At 35.5% G+C, this 18,909-nt stretch overlaps 1 protein-coding gene across 1 annotated transcript in view; it reads right to left on the bottom strand.

The window, feature by feature from the left end:
- The window catches only part of Smr (nuclear receptor corepressor smrter), a 690,586-nt gene that overhangs the window by 455,128 nt on the left and 216,549 nt on the right, over nt 1-18,909 (bottom strand). The window contains exon 5 of the mRNA XM_072537629.1: nt 451-812. Coding sequence (XP_072393730.1) covers nt 451-812 — 362 coding nt within the window. The remainder of the gene's footprint in view (nt 1-450; nt 813-18,909) is intronic.

Below are 18,909 nucleotides of genomic sequence, written 5' to 3'. Positions count from 1 at the left end.
ATGTGTAAATATTTACAACATATCACAAATTGTCATTGCAACTTACTAGTCGTTCAGATTATTTGTGTAAAGCTATGACACTCAACACTAAAAACACACATATAAAATATAACATGTAAAATAATGGACAAAATACATTTTAAAATTTAGTTGGATAGTTAAAATTTTGTTAGTGACATCTTTTAATGGTGTGTTTTGATTGATCCATAGAGAACAGAAAAAAAAACAAAAATAGTATGATTAAAAAGTAATTAGGAGTTCTTGCTATTATATTAATGGAAGTAGTAGACTAAATATAAGATAGTATATCATTTTAATTATAACAAATCTTATAAACATCAAAGACTTTATATAAATACAGGAAAACACAGTTAAAATATTCCAATATTACATTAATGTGTCCACATTAAATTAATATTTTAATTATTCAAAGATATGTATATAAATTACCTTTCCTTATCTTCTCTTTGTTTCCTTAATTCTGGAAATATTTTTTCAAAGAACTCTCGGTTTTTTATCTCTTTTGCCTTCCTTTTTGTGCTCAATTCTATTTTATCTACTTTCCTTAACCATTCTTGCATCATTCTGCTATACGTATCAGTCAAGTATAAATTCCGTGATTCCTTTTCGCTATTTTTTTTTTTAAAGTATTCTAGAAGTCTTCGTTTAAATGAGGCATTTCTTCTTTTGTTTTCATTGTATACGGGAGCGTCACTTGGTTGGTTGTAAAGTGGCCATTCTACATTCGGTCCTAAGGAATCCAGCTGTGCATGTGCATTCTGTGCTCTTTTCCTATTCTCTGCATATATTTTCTGAAACAAATCAAATCTTTAGAAAATAATTTTGGTGTACAACAAATGTTGCACTGGCTCTTTAACGTCAACTTAGGACGAATATTAATAAGTTTATCAATAAATAAGACAATAAATAGTGATTTAAATAAATTATATAGAACAAGAAACAATCAACGTAAAAAAGTGAGTAGATACATATTTATCGTTATATGTATTTACAAAATATATTGATGGTTAAAAAAATGCAACACTTTGTATACGGTTATTTACTTGGATCAAAAGTATTTCTTTGTAAGCCTTATCTAAAAACACATATTTTATTTTTACCTCGCTATCTTTCCTTTACCTTTTTCGCAAAAACAAAAAAAAATATGAAGATTATTTCTGAGTATTTAACTTTAGTTTATTTGTAATTTTTAGTCATTTTAGATTTTTTTTGATGTATCCAAAGAATTTAAAATGGCAAGAGTTCGCGGTCATCGACAATTTCGTCATTTAAGCGACTTCGAAAAAGGACGCATTGTAGGCATTAAAGAGGACGGTTTTAGTTTAAGGCAAATTTCACGAAGAGTTTAAGCTAATCCATCAATGATGTTAAGAGTTTGGAGGAGGTGGTCCAATGATGAGACTTATCGGCGTCGTGGAGTATGGACGTCCTAGAATATTACAAGGCCGTGATTTGTGCCATCTTAGACTTCTTGCTCTTAGAAATAGACGGGGCAGTGTATATCAAGTAAGAAGTGATTTAGTTGCAACTACAGGAATGGTAGTCTCAAGAACAGTTAATCAAATATTACTGGGAATGGGACTGAGACTTACCGTCCACTTTTGGTGTTACCTTTGACACCACAGCATAAGGCTCGATGCTTAGAATTGTGCACATAAGGGTAAGACGTTTTCGAGGTGCGAGACGAAATAGAGACTTGGCTGTTGAATGTCATACAGCAAGACAACAAAGCATTATGGTATTGGGTGCTATATGTTTGGAAAGCAGATCACCTCTAGTTATTATTAACGGCACTCTGACAGCTCGAAAATATATTGGTGAAGTACTGCAGCTGGTTTTACATCCCTACCTACAAATCATTCCAAATACGATCTTTCAACAGGATAACGCAAAATCTCATATAAGTTCATAAAAGAATATGGTATAGACTTTATCAAGATTTTCGAAAAACTACCTACCGACTTTACACTTTGATCTAGATCAAACGTTGGGAAAGCTAAATCAGTTTACGGAGGCTAGAGACACTAAAAAAAATTAAAGATATACAAGAACGATATTATTTTCAAAAAATGCACAATTAAAGAATTCATGGAAGAAGGAAATAAAAAACTAAAAAATGTTGAGATATATATTTGTGGAGTACCTAAAATGATGACAGATAAAAAAGAAAAGCAACAATTAATAGAAACATATAACCACACCATGTTTGGGGGGTAACGTGGGAAATAATAGATTAATAAAGAAGCTAAAAGCAAATTTTTGGATGGACAAATAAGGAAAAAGATGTGAGGCTATACATTAACAACTGTCATAAATCTCAAGTAAATAAACCAAAGAATTGCCATAAAGAGGAATTCGCATTAACAGACACAACAGAAAAACCCTGAGATGTAGCATACATTGACACGATAGGTCCATTACCACGGAGCAAAGAAGGGAACCGGACTGCATTAAATGCTTAAGCATGCCGCTAGAGGATAAGGAGGCGCATACAGTAGCCAGGGGAATCTTTGAAAACTTCATAACTACCTACCAAATGATGAAACAAATAAAAACGGATCAAGGTACAGAATATAAAAACGAAATAATGTCGAACTTGACACAAATTCTCAACATCAGACATCTTCTCAACTAAACAACGGCACATCACCCACAATCGATTGGAAGTTGCGAAAAACTGCACAATACAACCCTCAATTCATAACATGGGTATTTTCGAGTTAGTGTACAACAAGCTTAAATTTAAACTTCAGTTTGCGCATACCAAAGCACTCAAAATTCTAAAACACCAAAAAATGAATAGGCAAGAGGATAGCCAGCGAGTAGCGGCACATCACAAATTCAAGGTGGCAGCCTTAGTCTTAATTAAAAACGAAGATAACACTAAATTCAACGAGTTATATAATGGTCCATTTAAAATAACTTAGGTAGGCAAGGTAAAGTTGTACAGTAGAGTTAAAAACAGGTAAATTAAAGGGAGTACATAAAGATAGTGTAATGTTTTTATTTAATTCTAATTTATTGTTCTTATTTTAATTTATTAAAACACACGGTAATTTATATCAATTTATTAAACTTCTGTACAACAATTTATTTGACGAACGTTACAATTAAATCGAGCCCGCGAGTCTTCAAAATTAACTGTTCTTCCATATAAAATGTTTCATTTATATACACAAACTGCTGTTATCTCGAAAAGTCGACGGCCCTCTCGACTAGACTGAGCGGCGAAATGGTAACGGCAAACTGGTATTTTCACACCGGCTCGTCTCCAGAAGGTTCGAATCTTTGTTTTTATAACAAAGGGGGACCCATCGCGTGTCAGGTAGGCATTACCTAGAAAATACTCGAATGAATAAGCATATTAGTAATAAACACGTTTACCGTTCTGAGTCATACGACACGTCACCATCTATCGTAACATTGCCCCCCTCTTAAAAGATGGTTCCTCCTGGAACCTTGGGACTGGAACTGGAACGGTATGCAGGTATCGGCAACTGGACCCTCTTTTACAACTTCCAGTTGTATAAAAATGACAAGGGACGGTTTTCTCTCCGCACCAGTAACTATGCGGATTGCAACAGACTAACACCTGGACTTCGGTGTCTTTAAAGATCTCCTCCACCATACTTCGGATAACCCTCCAATCTAATTGGCGGCACTTTAACTTTCGCATGGCTAACTTTTGCACGTCGGACTCTAGTACGTGCTCTCTCAATTGAAGTAAGGCTTCCCATACATCTCGGTAGTTGGTCACGGGCAGTGTCTTTTGTTACCAGGTAGAAAAGGTAACGTGATGCTTCTTGGAGTTTCAAGGCTTTCCCAGGAGCTGGCACTTGGCATTGAAGTTCAACAACTCGACCGAACTTCCTTCGAAAGACGGATGCCAACCCTGGTGCGTGTTTAATACTGGCCGGGATGGTAAGGGCCAGCGAGTAGTTATCGGGGAGCGCGAGTAGATCTTGCTTTTCTTCAGTGGTAACACCATGTCTTGCTTTACCGGTACCTCCATAGGCACCCATGAATTCCTCAAACGTGAGGTCAGACACATCTTGGACTTGGTTTACTTCCACTTCTTCATCTACGTCGTGGTCACCTTCGAAAGACGCCAGCCGGTTATGGTGTCGTCTCCGGTGTAATTACCTTCGTCCTCTCTAGCTATACGTTTCCCATCTGCATGTCGCCGGTGTGTCGTAGGCGAGTTTGCCTGAGCCTCCGTGGTGACTCTGGACCACATAATGGTAGGGCAGGCAGTGACTGGCCACTCCGGGGACATCGATCGCATCCGGTACTTAGCATCAAGTAGGCTGGCTCGTCGGAGATATGGCACATCGACGGTTTCAGGGCTGCAGAAGGTGGATATTGGCATGTTAGTTTGGTGTACTAACATCAGATGCTTCTCCCCGCTGTTTTCTTGAGTGGTTTTAATGCAGGCGTCGTGTTGGAACTTTTGCGATTTTCGATCGCTGGAGCATGAGAACTCTGACATCTCGGAGTCGTGGTAGAGTTCGTTAAATGGTTGGGCGCCATGTCTCCGGTGTAATTAATAAACGTAAAAAAAATATGATAGCATCTTGGTGCAAGTTTCCATGTTTATTAATTTTTCTAACTATTGCGCAATATGTTGCAATATTGCGTAGTTAGCCGGTACGCTCCTATTGTGGCACTGTCTTGAAAAATACAATGCCTTTATGGTTTATTTACTTGGTAGAAATAAAACACAGGTTTTCTAAGAAGAAAAAAACTCAGCTTCAGAGTCTTAGAAAATTCGCAGAGCCCTTAGAGCAAAGTGCTCTAGGGAGCTACCCTAGACGGGTAAAACTATACTATACACTGACTTAAGATCCGAAAATGACCCATATTTAAAAATAAATTAACTTTTATATGAAACTTTTTCATTTCTCAACCAATTAAATTTAATTAAAAGTTCCAGAAGGAAGGGCGATGCACATCGAGGTGCGTATTTGGTGGCACCTGATGACAATGGTGTACTATCATCGGCTTTCCCCTCGGAATCTTGCTTATTCGGTAGATGACATCGTTGATCTTCTCCATAATTAAGTATGGGTTTTCCCAAAACTGCTGCAGTTTGGGAGAACAACCTTTTCGCTTCTTGGGATTATAGAGCCAGACTTTGTCGTTCTTCTTAAAGCAACCCTTTTCGGCTTGTGTATCGTACCGTTTCTTCATTCTGTCGCTAGCGATCTGAAGGTGAGAACGGACCAACTCATGTACATCGTCCATTCTTCTTCGTAATTCGATCACATAATCTTCACCTGCTACATCTTCTCCAGGTCGACACCCAAACTCTAGATCACAAGGTAGTCGCATTTCGCGTCCGAATAGGACTCTGGCTGGTGTCTGGCCTGTTGATTCGTTAACAGCAGATCTGTAGGCCATTGTGAAGAACGGAAGGTATTGGTCCCAGTCTCGCTGATGATCGGACACCATCTTTGTCAAATACTTGCCAACTGTCCTATTCATTTGTTCTACCATACCATCCGATTGCGGATGATACGCGGTAGTTCTTGTTTTCTTCATGCCTAGTCTATCACATATTCCTTGGAATAGATCGCTTTCGAAGTTCCTGCCTTGGTCACAATGGATCTTCAAAGGCACTTCAAATCGGCTGATATATTCTTGGATTAACTTATTTGCAACGGTGGCGGCCTTCTGGTCTGGAAGTGCGTAAATCTCGACCCACTTAGTGAAGTAATCCATTACTACCAACATATACTTGTCCCCATTTTCACTTTCTGGAAATGGCCCTGCAATGTCCAAAGCTATTCTCTCAAACGGGCTTCCAACATTATATTGTCTCATAGGAGCTCTCCTTTTTTGGTAAGGCCCGTTACTCGTAGCACAAATAGTACATTTCTTACACCAGTCTTTTACGTCGTCGGAACTGTTCATCCAATAAAACCGTTCCCGAATTCGCTGAAGGGTTTTCTTTACACCAAAATGCCCTCCTGATGGACTGTCGTGTAACTGACGAAGTACTTCGGCTATTCTGCTCTTTGGGATCACCAACTGTCTTCTCTTCTCTGAACCGTCATCATTTTCCAGGACTCGTTTGAGCAAGCCATCTTCCATGATAAATGAGTCCCACTGGGCCCAATACGTCTTACGTCTACGGTGCTCAATCTTGAAATCGTATTCTTGGGAGTCGTTCGATCCATCTGGCTATCTGACCCTCTGGATTCATAAACTGCATCAACCACTTAGGGGCAGCATGGTCGGTTTGGATTAAAAACTTTCTTCCATAGAGGTATTGGTAGAAGTGCTCAACTGATTTCACTACTGCTAGAAGTTCTCTTCTCGTGACGCAATAACTCCGCTCAGGTTTCGAAAGAACTTTACTAAAATATCCAAGAACTCGTTCCTGTCCTCCTTGAATCTGAGACAGCACTCCTCCAATTCCCACATTACTTGCATCTGTATCTAAGATGAACTCTCCTTCTGGCAGTGGATACCCTAAAATTGGTGCTGTTATTACATGTTTTTTTAAGGCATTTTGGCAGTCTGTATCCCAGCGGTATTTTCTTGCTTCCTCTGTAAGTCGCGTTAATGGTTTAGCGATATCTGCAACTTTCTTCATAAACCTCCGGTAGTAAGTACATAGTCCCAGAAAACTTCTCACTTGGTGTTTGTCAGTTGGTTTTGGCCATTCCTTAATGGAATCCATTTTTCCCTTATCCACGGCCACTCCTTCTTTACTGACTATATGACCCAGATAATTAACTTTACCTTGAAATAGCTGGCACTTCTTGGGGTTTAACATCAATTCAGCAGCTTTAAGTCGATTAAAAACGATTTCTAAATTCTTCAAATGTTCTTCGAATGTCTCCCCCAAGACGACTATGTGATCTAAATAAACCAGGCATGTTTTCCAAGATAACCCTCTCAACACATTTTCCATAAGCCTCTCAAATGTCGCAGGAGCATTACAGAGTCCAAATGGCAAAACGTTGAATTGCCACAATCCAGATCCTGTGGTCTATATCTTTGTGATTCTTTATCTACTGGGTCCATTTCTACCTGCCAGTATCCAGACTTCAAATCCAAAATAGAAAACAATTTACTTCCAGCCAATGTGTCCAATGTGTCATCGATCCGATGCAGAGGATAACTATCTTTCTTGGTAACGTTGTTCAGCAAGCGGTAATCCACACAGAACCTCGTTGTTCCGTCTTTCTTCTTAACCAGGACCACCGGGGAGACCCATGGGCTCGTAGAAGGTTCTATCACCCCGTCTTTCTTCATTTCCTGAACAATCGTTTCAGCTTCCTCTCTTTTCGCCTGTGGTAATCGTCGAGCTGTGTAACGGATTGGCTTACCATTACCAGTATCAATTTTATGCTTAACAACGGTAGTTCTTCCCGTCTTTCCTCCTTTCGGTACGAAAATATCACGATACTGCCAAAGAAATTCCCTTAATTTCCTTTTCTCAATCTAATTCAGAGACAGATCCTACTTTTGTCTCTTTCTTTAAGGTCACTGGCTAGTCGTTGACATTGATAAGTCTCACAGGAATTTCCTTAGCCGAAGTCACCAGTTCCTTTCCAATTCTGATTCCACGGCCAACCTCATCGTCGTGGTTCCAAGGCTCCATCATAACAGGTCTCCCTTCGTCCACAATTCCCTGTAGCCGCGCTACTATGATCGTTTCGCTTCTCGCAGGCACGACTGTATCTTCTTTAATGGCTGCTTGCACAGTGTTGTCATTATGTGGATGGAGAAATACCTCCTCGTTGCCAACTTTGATTACCTTATTCTTAAAATCCAATTGGAATCCATGCATATTCATTACGTCCATTCCTAATATAACATCCTCTTCGATGTCAGCAACTATAACAGTGTGGACAAACTTTTCTGCTCCAATTCCCAATTGTACCTGGACTTCTCCATGAATGTTGGCATTTTCACCTGTAGCGGTCCAAAGTCGCAACCTTGTTGGTAACAGTTTTTTACGGCTGTTTATAACTGTCGGGCGTATAATGGTTCTGGTCGCTCCGGTATCTACCAACAACGTATGCTTTTTACCATTTATTTCTCCATCTACATATACACTATCTTCACGACATTTCAAAGAAGCTATTAGTATGAGAGGGTCTTTGGAATACATGCCCCAAATGTTCGTGGCCATATCGCATATTTAACCTCTTCTTCAGTTGTTCGAAATCATCCATCTCTTTTACGGCTATGGTCTGAAGCACATCTAAGGCATCTCCTCGAAGAGCGATAGTCAGGTTTACAGCCTTTTCTTTTTCAGACCATCCATTCGCTCTTGCAGCTGATTCGAACTGTTTCATGTAGTTATTCCATGACGATTTTCCGTCGAAAGTTGGGACTTTAACATGAACAGAACCTCCACTTCCTTCAAATTTCGGTCGTGTTTCCAACTTACATTTCGTCTCGTCTTCTTTTGTCTCTACTGTAATTGGATTGTATCCTCTCTCTGTTGTCCCTGTTTCCTCCATCTTCCTTTCCATCTCTTTCATCTTTTCTTCGAAGGCCAACTTATCGGCAGCAACTTGGTTTTTTACGAAGATATTCTATCGTCCAGGCAGACATCTCAGAAGTGACTTTAGAGATTTCCAGATGTTAGCAGAAACTTTGCTTTCCGGGGAAGAAATCTCGTTAGAAACTTTGTTTTCTAAAGAAGCGATGTCGCCGGAAACTTTCGAAATATCGCCAGAAACTTTGTTCTTCAATGATGCGATGTCACCAGAAACTTTGGCCACATCACCAGAAACTTTGGCTACATCGGAAGAAACTTTCAAAATATCGTCAGAAACTTTGTTCTCTAATTTCGAAATCGACGAGAGGACAGCATCTTCAAATATATAATTCTCTGGGTTCAATCCTTCTTCTAGCAAAGCGTTCTTTAGTCATTGGACTAACTCAGCCTTTTTTCCGGTAGAAGCTAATTCTCTGTCCTCGAGATGTCTTCTTAAATTCGTCACTGTGAGCTCATAAATCGTCGTCATTTTCACAATTTAAAAATATTCACTTGTTATATTATTATAAAGTTAAGTCTAATTTATTTTCGATTTCACTTCTAACACCATTTGTAATGTTTTTATTTAATTCTAATTTATTTTTCTTATTTTAATTTATTAAAACACACGGTAATTTATATCAATTTATTAAACTACTGTACAACAATTTATTTGACGAACATTACAATTAAATCGCGACCGCGAGTCTTCAAAATTAACTGTTCTTTCATATAAAATGTTTCATTTATATACACTGCCGTTCTCGAAAAGTCGACGGCCCTCTCGACTAGACTGAGCGGCGAAATGGTAACGGCAAACTGGTATTTTCAGATCGGCTCGTCTCCAGAAGGTTCGAATCTTTGTTTTTATAACAAAGGGGGACCCATCGCGTGTCAGGTAGGCATTACCTAGAAAATACTCGAATGAATAAGCATATTAGTAATAAACATGTTTACCGTTCTGAGTCATACGACACGTCACCATCTATCGTAACAATAGGTTATATATATACAAGTAAAACTTAAGTGTAGCGATAAACAAACTTCAAAAAAATATATTATTATTAGTTTTTATAAAGTTATTAGGAAAATATTTGTATCTAGGAACAGAGAAGTAAATTTAATTTTTGTTCTGCGTAAAGGGAGAAGGGGTTCTCTTAATTTTAATTATAAATTTTTCTTTTAAAAGGGGTATGTAGTAAGGTTTTAACCCTTCAACATCAAAATCAAATAAAGGCTTATAGTTTAAGAATAAGTAAATATACGAATTCTCTATAATTGAAATGATAATGAACCTACATGAACTGGTAACATCGAAAACTCATATTTGTTTTTTATAATTAAAAATATAAATACCAAGACGACTTTACAATAAGAATCAATCGTTATTGTGTTAATCTTAAACTATGTTAGTATGAAAATGAGAGCAGTAAATTTTGTTATTGTTTATATCTGTCCGGTGAATAATCGAAAGTATAAACATTATAATTTAACCAATATAGTAAATTAAAATACGTCTATTATGAGTTTAATTGACTGAAGTACTGAAAAGTCACCTGAACCAACCACCAAACCTATTTAAAATAGAAAAAATCATTAGGTGTGAAAAATATTTGAAAAAGAATACACCTTCAAGTTATTCAGTTGATGCTAGCCTCTTTAAACAACTAATCAAAAATATTTATCACTTAACAACCAAAGAATTAGACAAAATTAATGAATTTATTAATGAAAACTACGACATTTTTGAATCTGAGAAATCTATAAGGCATACTAGTTTAGTTCAACATAAAATTTATACAGGAGATGCAAAACAAATTCGTCAAGCCCCACGGAGATTACCATTTGCTAGACAAAAAGAAGTTGAAAACATAATACAAGACAGATAAATGCCGATATCATCGAAGAAGCCCCCTGGTGTTCACTAGTAGTCTTAGTAATTAAGAAAGGCGGGTCTACTCGCTTTTGTGTAGACTACAGAAAATTCAATCAGGTTACACAAGACAGGTATCCATTGCCACGAATAGATGATACACTAAACATTTATCAGGTGCTAAATGGTTTTAGACCCCAGACCTTAAAAAGTGGCTACTGTCATGTACATCCTGATGATCGAGACAAAACGGTTTTGTCTCTATCATTTGGTCTTTGTAACGCACCCGATACGTTTGAACGTCTGGTTTTAAGAGGACTTACCTGGAAAACATGTCTAGTATATCTTGAAAATATAATGATTGAGATAACAAACGTCGTTTTATTATTTTATAACTTTTTTATAACAAGTGAGAACGACTGGATCGATTTGGCTAATTTTTATTAATTATTTTCAACTAAACGATAAAATGAAATATAACTTTAAAATTAAATAAAATTAAATAAAATCGAATCGGATCGAATAGAATAAAATAAAGTAAAATAAAATAAATTAAATTAAAAACTATCAGTCCGTGCGTAGACGATAATAAAGCTATGCCTCCCATCCACGGTAACTCCGAGAGTGCCACATTACAATCCATTATAAAGAAATATAATGATAATAAAAATGAAGAAATTCAACATACATAAAAATAATAATGAAAATGTAAATGAATAATAAATTCTATATTACATTTAACAAATTTTGAAAATTACTAAAATCATTAAACAAAATTTTAAGGCAGAGAATAATTTAAAAATTTATTTTATATATTATACCTTCGCAAATGTACAGTATTTTGCGAATTAATGGAATCATTGTGACATTTTTCAATATTCACAGTTAGCAACACTGTCCACACATTTACAACTAACCAAGCATTGAAAACATAACCTTACTTTTCTCTGACTTTTATTTGAGGGTGTTTTAGGACATGCCCCACTAAGTTTGTGTTGTTTTGTACTATTTTGTGTTGTTTTCGGTAATTAGTTACTTTGTTTCGTTTAATTCCATCATGGATATTACGCCTAGGAAGTGTAATAAAATTATCACATTAAGTGAACACACTTCTATGTCACAAAGAGCAATAGCAAGAACGTGTGGAGTGAGTGAGGGGATAGTAAGCAAGATTTCGAAGCGTAAACGAGAAACAGGATCAATGGATGTAAAAAGGTTAAAAAAATGCGAAAAAAGAGAAAAACAACACCAGCAGATGAAAGATTTTTACTTCGTAAAAGCAAATTGGACCCAAGAATAACAAGCCAAGATCTCTAACAAGATCTAGCAGCACCAGGTGTAGTGATTCATAACTGAACTGTTCGAAAAAGACATTTGAAGAATGCTAGGAAGGCAATTCGTCCACAGAAAAAACAGATTCTAAATGAACGAGTAGACGACTGGAGAAAAGTCGTATTTACAGATGAAACTCACTTTATAGTTCAGGGACAGCGGTCGAAATTCTTCAGGAAGTCTGACGAATATATATATATATATATATATATATATATATATATATATATATATATATATATATATATATATATATATATATATATATATATATATATATATATATATATATATATATATATATATATATATATAATATATGTATATGTATATATATGTTACGAGCAAAGCCCGAAATTGGACAATCCTAACATTGTACACAAATTATTGTCCACTTCTAGCATTGTACCCTCAAACTGTACAATGTCCGAAATAATCAAAATAATTGTCGACACGCTAGATACATCACTATAATATAAGGAAGATGTTTATAAAACATCTTAGATTTTCAAGAGATATGTATGATAATTTAAAATAATTTAATTCTACGAATCCAAAAGTCAAAAACACTGGTTAATTATGGATTTATAACCTCAATTGATGTTTGTTTGTCGTTAATAACAAATGGGGAATAATCGTAAAAATCGATATGAATCGATATCTGATATATTATCTCAAACTGTGACGCATGGCTACTTATTGAAATTCGAACATTGTACAGCAATTCTTTTATACAAAGTCCGACGATTATATATATTTCGGAGATTGTACAGTAAAGGGGTACAATGCTAGAAGAGGACAAGATTTTCTGTACAATGCTAGGATTGTCCAATTTCGGACATTGCTCGTAACATATATATATATATATATATAAATATAAATATAATATATGTATATGTATATGTATATGTATATATATATATATATATATATATATATATATATATATATATATAATATTATTATATATATACATATTCTTGGCAATGAACGCAATCTCGTTAAAAGACAGTTTTTGGAAATGTGTTCAATACTTAAACACCCTAACGCTCTTAATAAGAGAACGGACATTAGTCACTTGAGCCAAATTGATCATGCATTAATATTGCAGAATTATGCCTAATATGTTTTTTACTTTAAAAATTGTCCCCTAAGGTGCAGTTTCTATCATATTTTCATATTAAATAATTTCAAATAAAATAAAATAGTTTCTTACTTTACTTATATAGATTTATTCAACTTACATTTTATTGATTATTTTGTCAATGTTACTTTTACATATTTAAATAATTGTTTCTGCTCAAATAATTTAATAAAATTTTATAATAAAATAGATTCGTAGAATCTATATTATTCTCAGTTCCAAATGTATGAACCTTGGACTGATGGAGGTTGAATCAATCTTCACCTGTTGCTGGCTATTCTGCCACATTAACTTTTTAAAAAATGCCTTGCTGTTCTGTCATATTTTGACCTCAAGGCCACTGTCTTTTCTCGTTCGGCGTGGTACCTAAATTTCTGGTCGCATTTCACCGACAGCGACTGAGAAGCCTAAGAGTGGTAACTTCATTATATATTTCTTTTTAAATATCCATAATTCAATTTTAATAATGTTATCTAAAATTAAAATCAAATTTAAATAATAATATACTGTTGGAAGTGCATCATATGATCTTTTTGGTTCTCTGTAAACATTTTTTCACATATTTTTTATATACATGTACCATTACCACATGTCTTTTGCTGTGCTAAGTTGAGTTAATTTGTAAACTGTATTCTTCTTCTTCTTCAAGTGCCCTGTCCGTTGCGAACGTTGGCTATTAACATGGCAATTCTGATCTTATTTGCGGCGCTTCTGAATAGTTCGACCGATGTGAGCCCGAACCACTTCCTCAGATTTTGGAGCCACGAGTGTCTTCTCCTGCCTGGCCCTCGCTTACTGTCTATTTTTCCCTGGACAATCAATTGCAGTAGACGGTACTTATCGTGTCTCAATATGTGGCCTAGATATTCAAGCTTTCTTTGTTTAATTGTATTCACGATTTCTTTCTCCTTTCCGATTCTTTGGATTACCTCTGTGTTGGTGACATGTTCGGTCCAGGATATACGAAGAATGCGTCGGTACACCCACATTTCGAATGCTTCTAGTTTTCTCGTGAGCGTCTCCGTCAGCGTCCAGGCCTCCACACCATACAGTAAGATCGGAAAAATGTAGCATTTAACTAGACGTAGTTTTAGGGGAAGAGACAAATCCCTGCTTATGAGGAGCTTTTTCATATTGCTAAATGCTGCTCTAGCTCGTTCTATTCTCGCCTTAATTTCTGTGGCCTGTTCCCATTTTGCATTTACGTTGGTGCCAAGGTACACATAAGATTCTACATGGTCAAACTGTATTCAGTTCAATTAATTGTCTATACAACATAATATTTAATGTCCATTATCATAAGCTTCTTTACACATTTTATATCTTTGACTGCTACATATCTTTTTAAGGTAACCTACTTTTCCAAACTCATAACTTTTCCATGGATGTTTGGCTTTTCATATTGTTCTTTTTAGATGGACTAATGATGCTTCTTGATTAACAAGCGAAACGTCTTCAATAAATAGATGAAGTAGCCACCTTCTTTGTCTACTTATTTATCCTATCTTTATTTCTCCACTTTGACCGAAAACCCACCACTCTTCGAGTGTTCCTTAGTTTATATATATATATATATATATATATATATATATATATATATATATATATATATATATATATATATATATATATATATATATATATATATATATATTGAGATGATTGGTGTTTAAAGAAAATAATTTATAAATTATATACTAGATAATATTAGATATAAAAAGTATTTGGTTATTTTAATAAGTTATATACTAGAGAATTTTATAAAAATATATTTATGTGAGGGCATTTTTAAGAAATTAGCATATAATAATTGTAAAATTTGTATTTTAGTAATTATAATGTGGTAGATATATTGAAGTGAGCCATGTGACTAGGCAACCAACTATACATTTGAGTGACAGACAGATATACGTACTCTTTAAAGTGACAGATAGAAATTCATAATTAGGAATATAAAGTGGGGTTATAATAATAATGTTAGTTTAAAATGTTTAATTTATATATAGTTACTGATTTAAGTGTTTATTCTGATCTGAAAAGCCTAAATGTCAACAAAATTATCAATAGAAAATTAAAGAATTCTCCAGATTACAGAATTTGACCTTTGTTTACGGTCGAACATTCTCGAATAATGGTTATGTCTGTGGATCGAACATATACTGTTTCCAGAAAATTCAGACATGTGTTTAATGGAACAAATCAAACAGGATTTCTTGCTAGATGATTCTGGAACATCCAAAAAGATATAAATACCCGGTGATTTGGATTCAAGAGGTCCATTCAGTTAGTCAATCAGTTATGAGTTACAGTTACTATATGGCCAGTTTTAGTATGAAAGTTAGTTAGAGTCAGTCAATCAGTTACAATTGTTCAATAAAGTGAGTTAAATCAAGATTAAGAAGCAGTAAAAAGAAAATATTATTGAAGATTAAAAATTATATTATGTATAAATGGTGATTGTATAATGCAAGAAGTATTAATTGAAAATTAAAATTATATAATATATTTGGTGATTGGATATTGATATACTGAAAAGAAGAATAAATATAAATGCTGTTTGCTGGTTTGCTTGGTGGTTTATAAATGCTTAAGAAGAAATATATTTTAAATTGGTGGAAGCTGATAATTGGAAAAAGTAATTTCACAAAAACAAGGATAACCGAAGCAGGAAGACATTGAGTAGTGATTATAATCTACATAGTGGAAAACATTTCATTTAGGCATTCAGTGACAGAAAGGTACAAAATTTAGTTAATATAATTTAGTTAGTGTCATAACAATTTCAATTTTGAAGATAGTTTGTTTAAATTTTACATTGTCTATAGAATTTAATTAGTTCATAATAATTTCAATTTAAAGATAGTTTATTTTAAATTTACATTGGCTAGGTTAGATATGTGTGTTTCATAATAGATATAATAAAGATAATTTAAAAAAGTACTTACAAACTAATTCTTTGAGAACCGCGATAAAAACCCTATATATTATATTATTAAAAATACTCATTGCTCATCATTAACAAACAATACATCATAACAAATATATATATATATATATATATATATATATATATATATATATATATATATATATATATTGTTACGATAGATGGTGATGTGTCGTATGACTCAGAACGGTAAACATGTTTATTACTAATATGCTTATTCATTCGAGTATTTTCTAGTAAGAAGACCGACGGATCTCCCTAGGCCAAATAAAACCAGTCTGAGCTTCTGGTTTCTTCGATGGGGGATCGCCGCTTCACCGTAATTCTCGAATAACAGGATTTTATATTTATAGAGGAATTTTGTTATGAAGAGAACATTTAATTTTGAAGATTCGCGCCGCGTTTAAATTGTAACGTTCGTATAGATAAATTATGTAATTATTAGTCAAATAAATTGTTGTACAGTGGTTTAATAAATTGATATAAATTATCGTGTTTTAGTAAATTAAAATAAGAACAATAAATTAGAATTAATAAAAACATTAGAAATGATGTCAGAATAGTGGATACATAAAATAAATTGCGAAAATGACGACGATTTATGAGCTAACAGTGACGAATTTAAGAAGACATCTCGAGGATAGAGAATTAGCTTCTACCGGAAAAAAGGCTGAGTTAGTCCAACGACTAAAGAACGCTTTGCTAGAAGAAGGATTGGACCCAGAGAATTATATATTTGAAGATGCTGTCCTCTCGTCGATTTCGAAAGTTTCTGGTGACATCGCATCATTAAAGAACAAAGTTTCCGGCGACATCGCATCATTAGAGAACAAAGTTTCTGACGATATTTCGAAAGTTTCTTCTGATGTAGCCAAAGTTTCTGGTGATGTAGCCAAAGTTTCTGGTGACATCGCGTCATTAGAAAACAAAGTTTCTAACGAGATTTCGTCTCTGGAAAGTAAAGTTTCTGCTAACATTTCTAAAGTAACTTCTGAGATGTCTGCCCTCGACGATAGAATATTTTTCGTTAAAAAACCAAGTTGCTGCCGATATGTCGGCCTTCGAAGAAAAGATGAAAGAGGTGGAAAGGAAGATGGAAGAAACAGGGACAGCAGAGAGAGGAAACAACCCGATTACAGTAGAGAAAAAAGATGACGATACAAAATGTAAGTTGGAAATACGGCCGACATTTGAAGGAAGTGGAGGTTCTATACATGTGAAAATCCCAACTTTCGACGGAAAATCGTCATGGAACAACTACATGAAACAGTTCGAATCAGCTGCAAGAGCGAATACATGGTCTGAAAAAGAAAAGGCTGTAAACCTGACTATCGCTCTTCGAGGAGATGCCTTAGATGTGCTTCAGACCATAGCCGTAGAGGAGACGGATAATTTTGAACAACTCAAGAAGAGGTTAAATATGCGATATAGTCACGAACATTTGGAGCATGTATATCAGTCACAGCTTAAAAATCGAAGACAAAAGAAAGATGAGGTTCTTCAAGAATATGAGGTAGATATTGCCAGATTAGTACGATATGCTTATCCAACAGCTCCCGAAGACATGATAGAAAAGTTGGCCGTTCAAACGTTTATTGATGGTCTTCGTGATCATGAAATGCAGAGAACACTACGATTAGCTCGTCACAGGACGCTGGTTGATGTCTTATCCGCCGCCCTCGAATACGAGTCAGCTACACAGGCCTCTGGCGGTTACAGTAAAGTTAGGACTGTAAAAAAAGAAGGAGATGAAGATAAACTTGACCAGCTCGTTAATATGATGAAAAGTATTACATGCAAGAAAACGAAGACCATAAAATCAAGAAACTCACCATCAGGAAAACCAGAACGAGTCGGCTTTAGGGGAGCAGCTTCGATCCGGAACTTTTCCAAAGACCCTCTTATACTAATAGCTTCTTTGAAATGTCGTGAAGATAGTGTATATGTAGATGGAGAAATAAATGGTAGAAGGCATACGTCGTTGGTGGATACCGGAGCGACCAGAACCATTATACGCCCGACAGTTATAAACAGCCGTAAGAAACTGTTACCAACGAGGTTGCGACTTCGTACCGCTACGGGTGAAAATGCCAACATTCATGGAGAAATCCAGGTACAATTGGGAATTGGAGCAGAAAAGTTCGTCCATACTGTTATAGTTGCTGACATCGAAGAGGATGTTATATTAGGAATGGACGTAATGATGGATTCCAATTAGATTTTAAAAATAAGGTAATCAAAGTTGGTAACGAGGAGGTATTTCTTCATCCACATGATAACAACACAATGCAAGCAGCCGTTAAAGAAGATACAGTCGTGCCTGCGAGAAGTGAAACAATCATAGTAGCGCGGCTACAGGGAATTGTGGACGAATGGACACCCGTTATGATGGAGCCTTGGAACCATAACGACGAGGTTGGCCGAGGAATCATAATTGGAAAGGAATTGGTGACTGCGGCTAAAGAAATTCTTGTGAGACTTATCAATGTCAATGACTACTCAGTAACCATCAAGAAAGAGATAAAAGTAGGAACTTGTGTACCTGTGACATCCATAATCCGTCAGACGACAACATCTGATAATTCCAACGACAAATTCGACCAAATGGTTCAGTTGCTGGACAGTCTCTGAATCAGATTGAGAAAAGGAAATTAAGGGAATTTCTTCGGCAGTATCGTGATATTTTCTTACCGAAAGGAGGAACGACGGGAAGAACTACCGTTGTTAAGCATAAAATTGGTACTGGTAATGGTAAGCCAATTCGTTAAACAGCTCGACGATTACCACAGGCGAAAAGAGAGAAAGCCGAAACGATTGTTCAGGAAATGAAGAAAGACGGGGTGATAGAACCTTCTACGAGCCCACGGGTCTCTCCGGTGGTCCTGGTTAAGAAGAAAGACGGAACGACGAGGTTCTGTGTGGATTACCGTTTGCTGAACAACGTTACCAAGAAAGATAGTTATCCTCTGCCTCGGATCGATGACACATTGGACACATTGGCTGGAAGTAAATTGTTTTCTACTTTGGATTTGAAGTCTGGATACTGGCAGGTAGAAATGGACCCAGTAGATAAAGAGAAGACAGTCTTCACC

Source organism: Diabrotica undecimpunctata, chromosome 7 (genome assembly GCF_040954645.1).
Source record: "Diabrotica undecimpunctata isolate CICGRU chromosome 7, icDiaUnde3, whole genome shotgun sequence".
NCBI classification, from domain to species: Eukaryota; Metazoa; Arthropoda; class Insecta; order Coleoptera; family Chrysomelidae; genus Diabrotica; species Diabrotica undecimpunctata.
The sequence above is the reverse complement of the archived record's forward strand: the minus strand, read 5'-3'. Positions and strand labels throughout refer to the sequence as shown.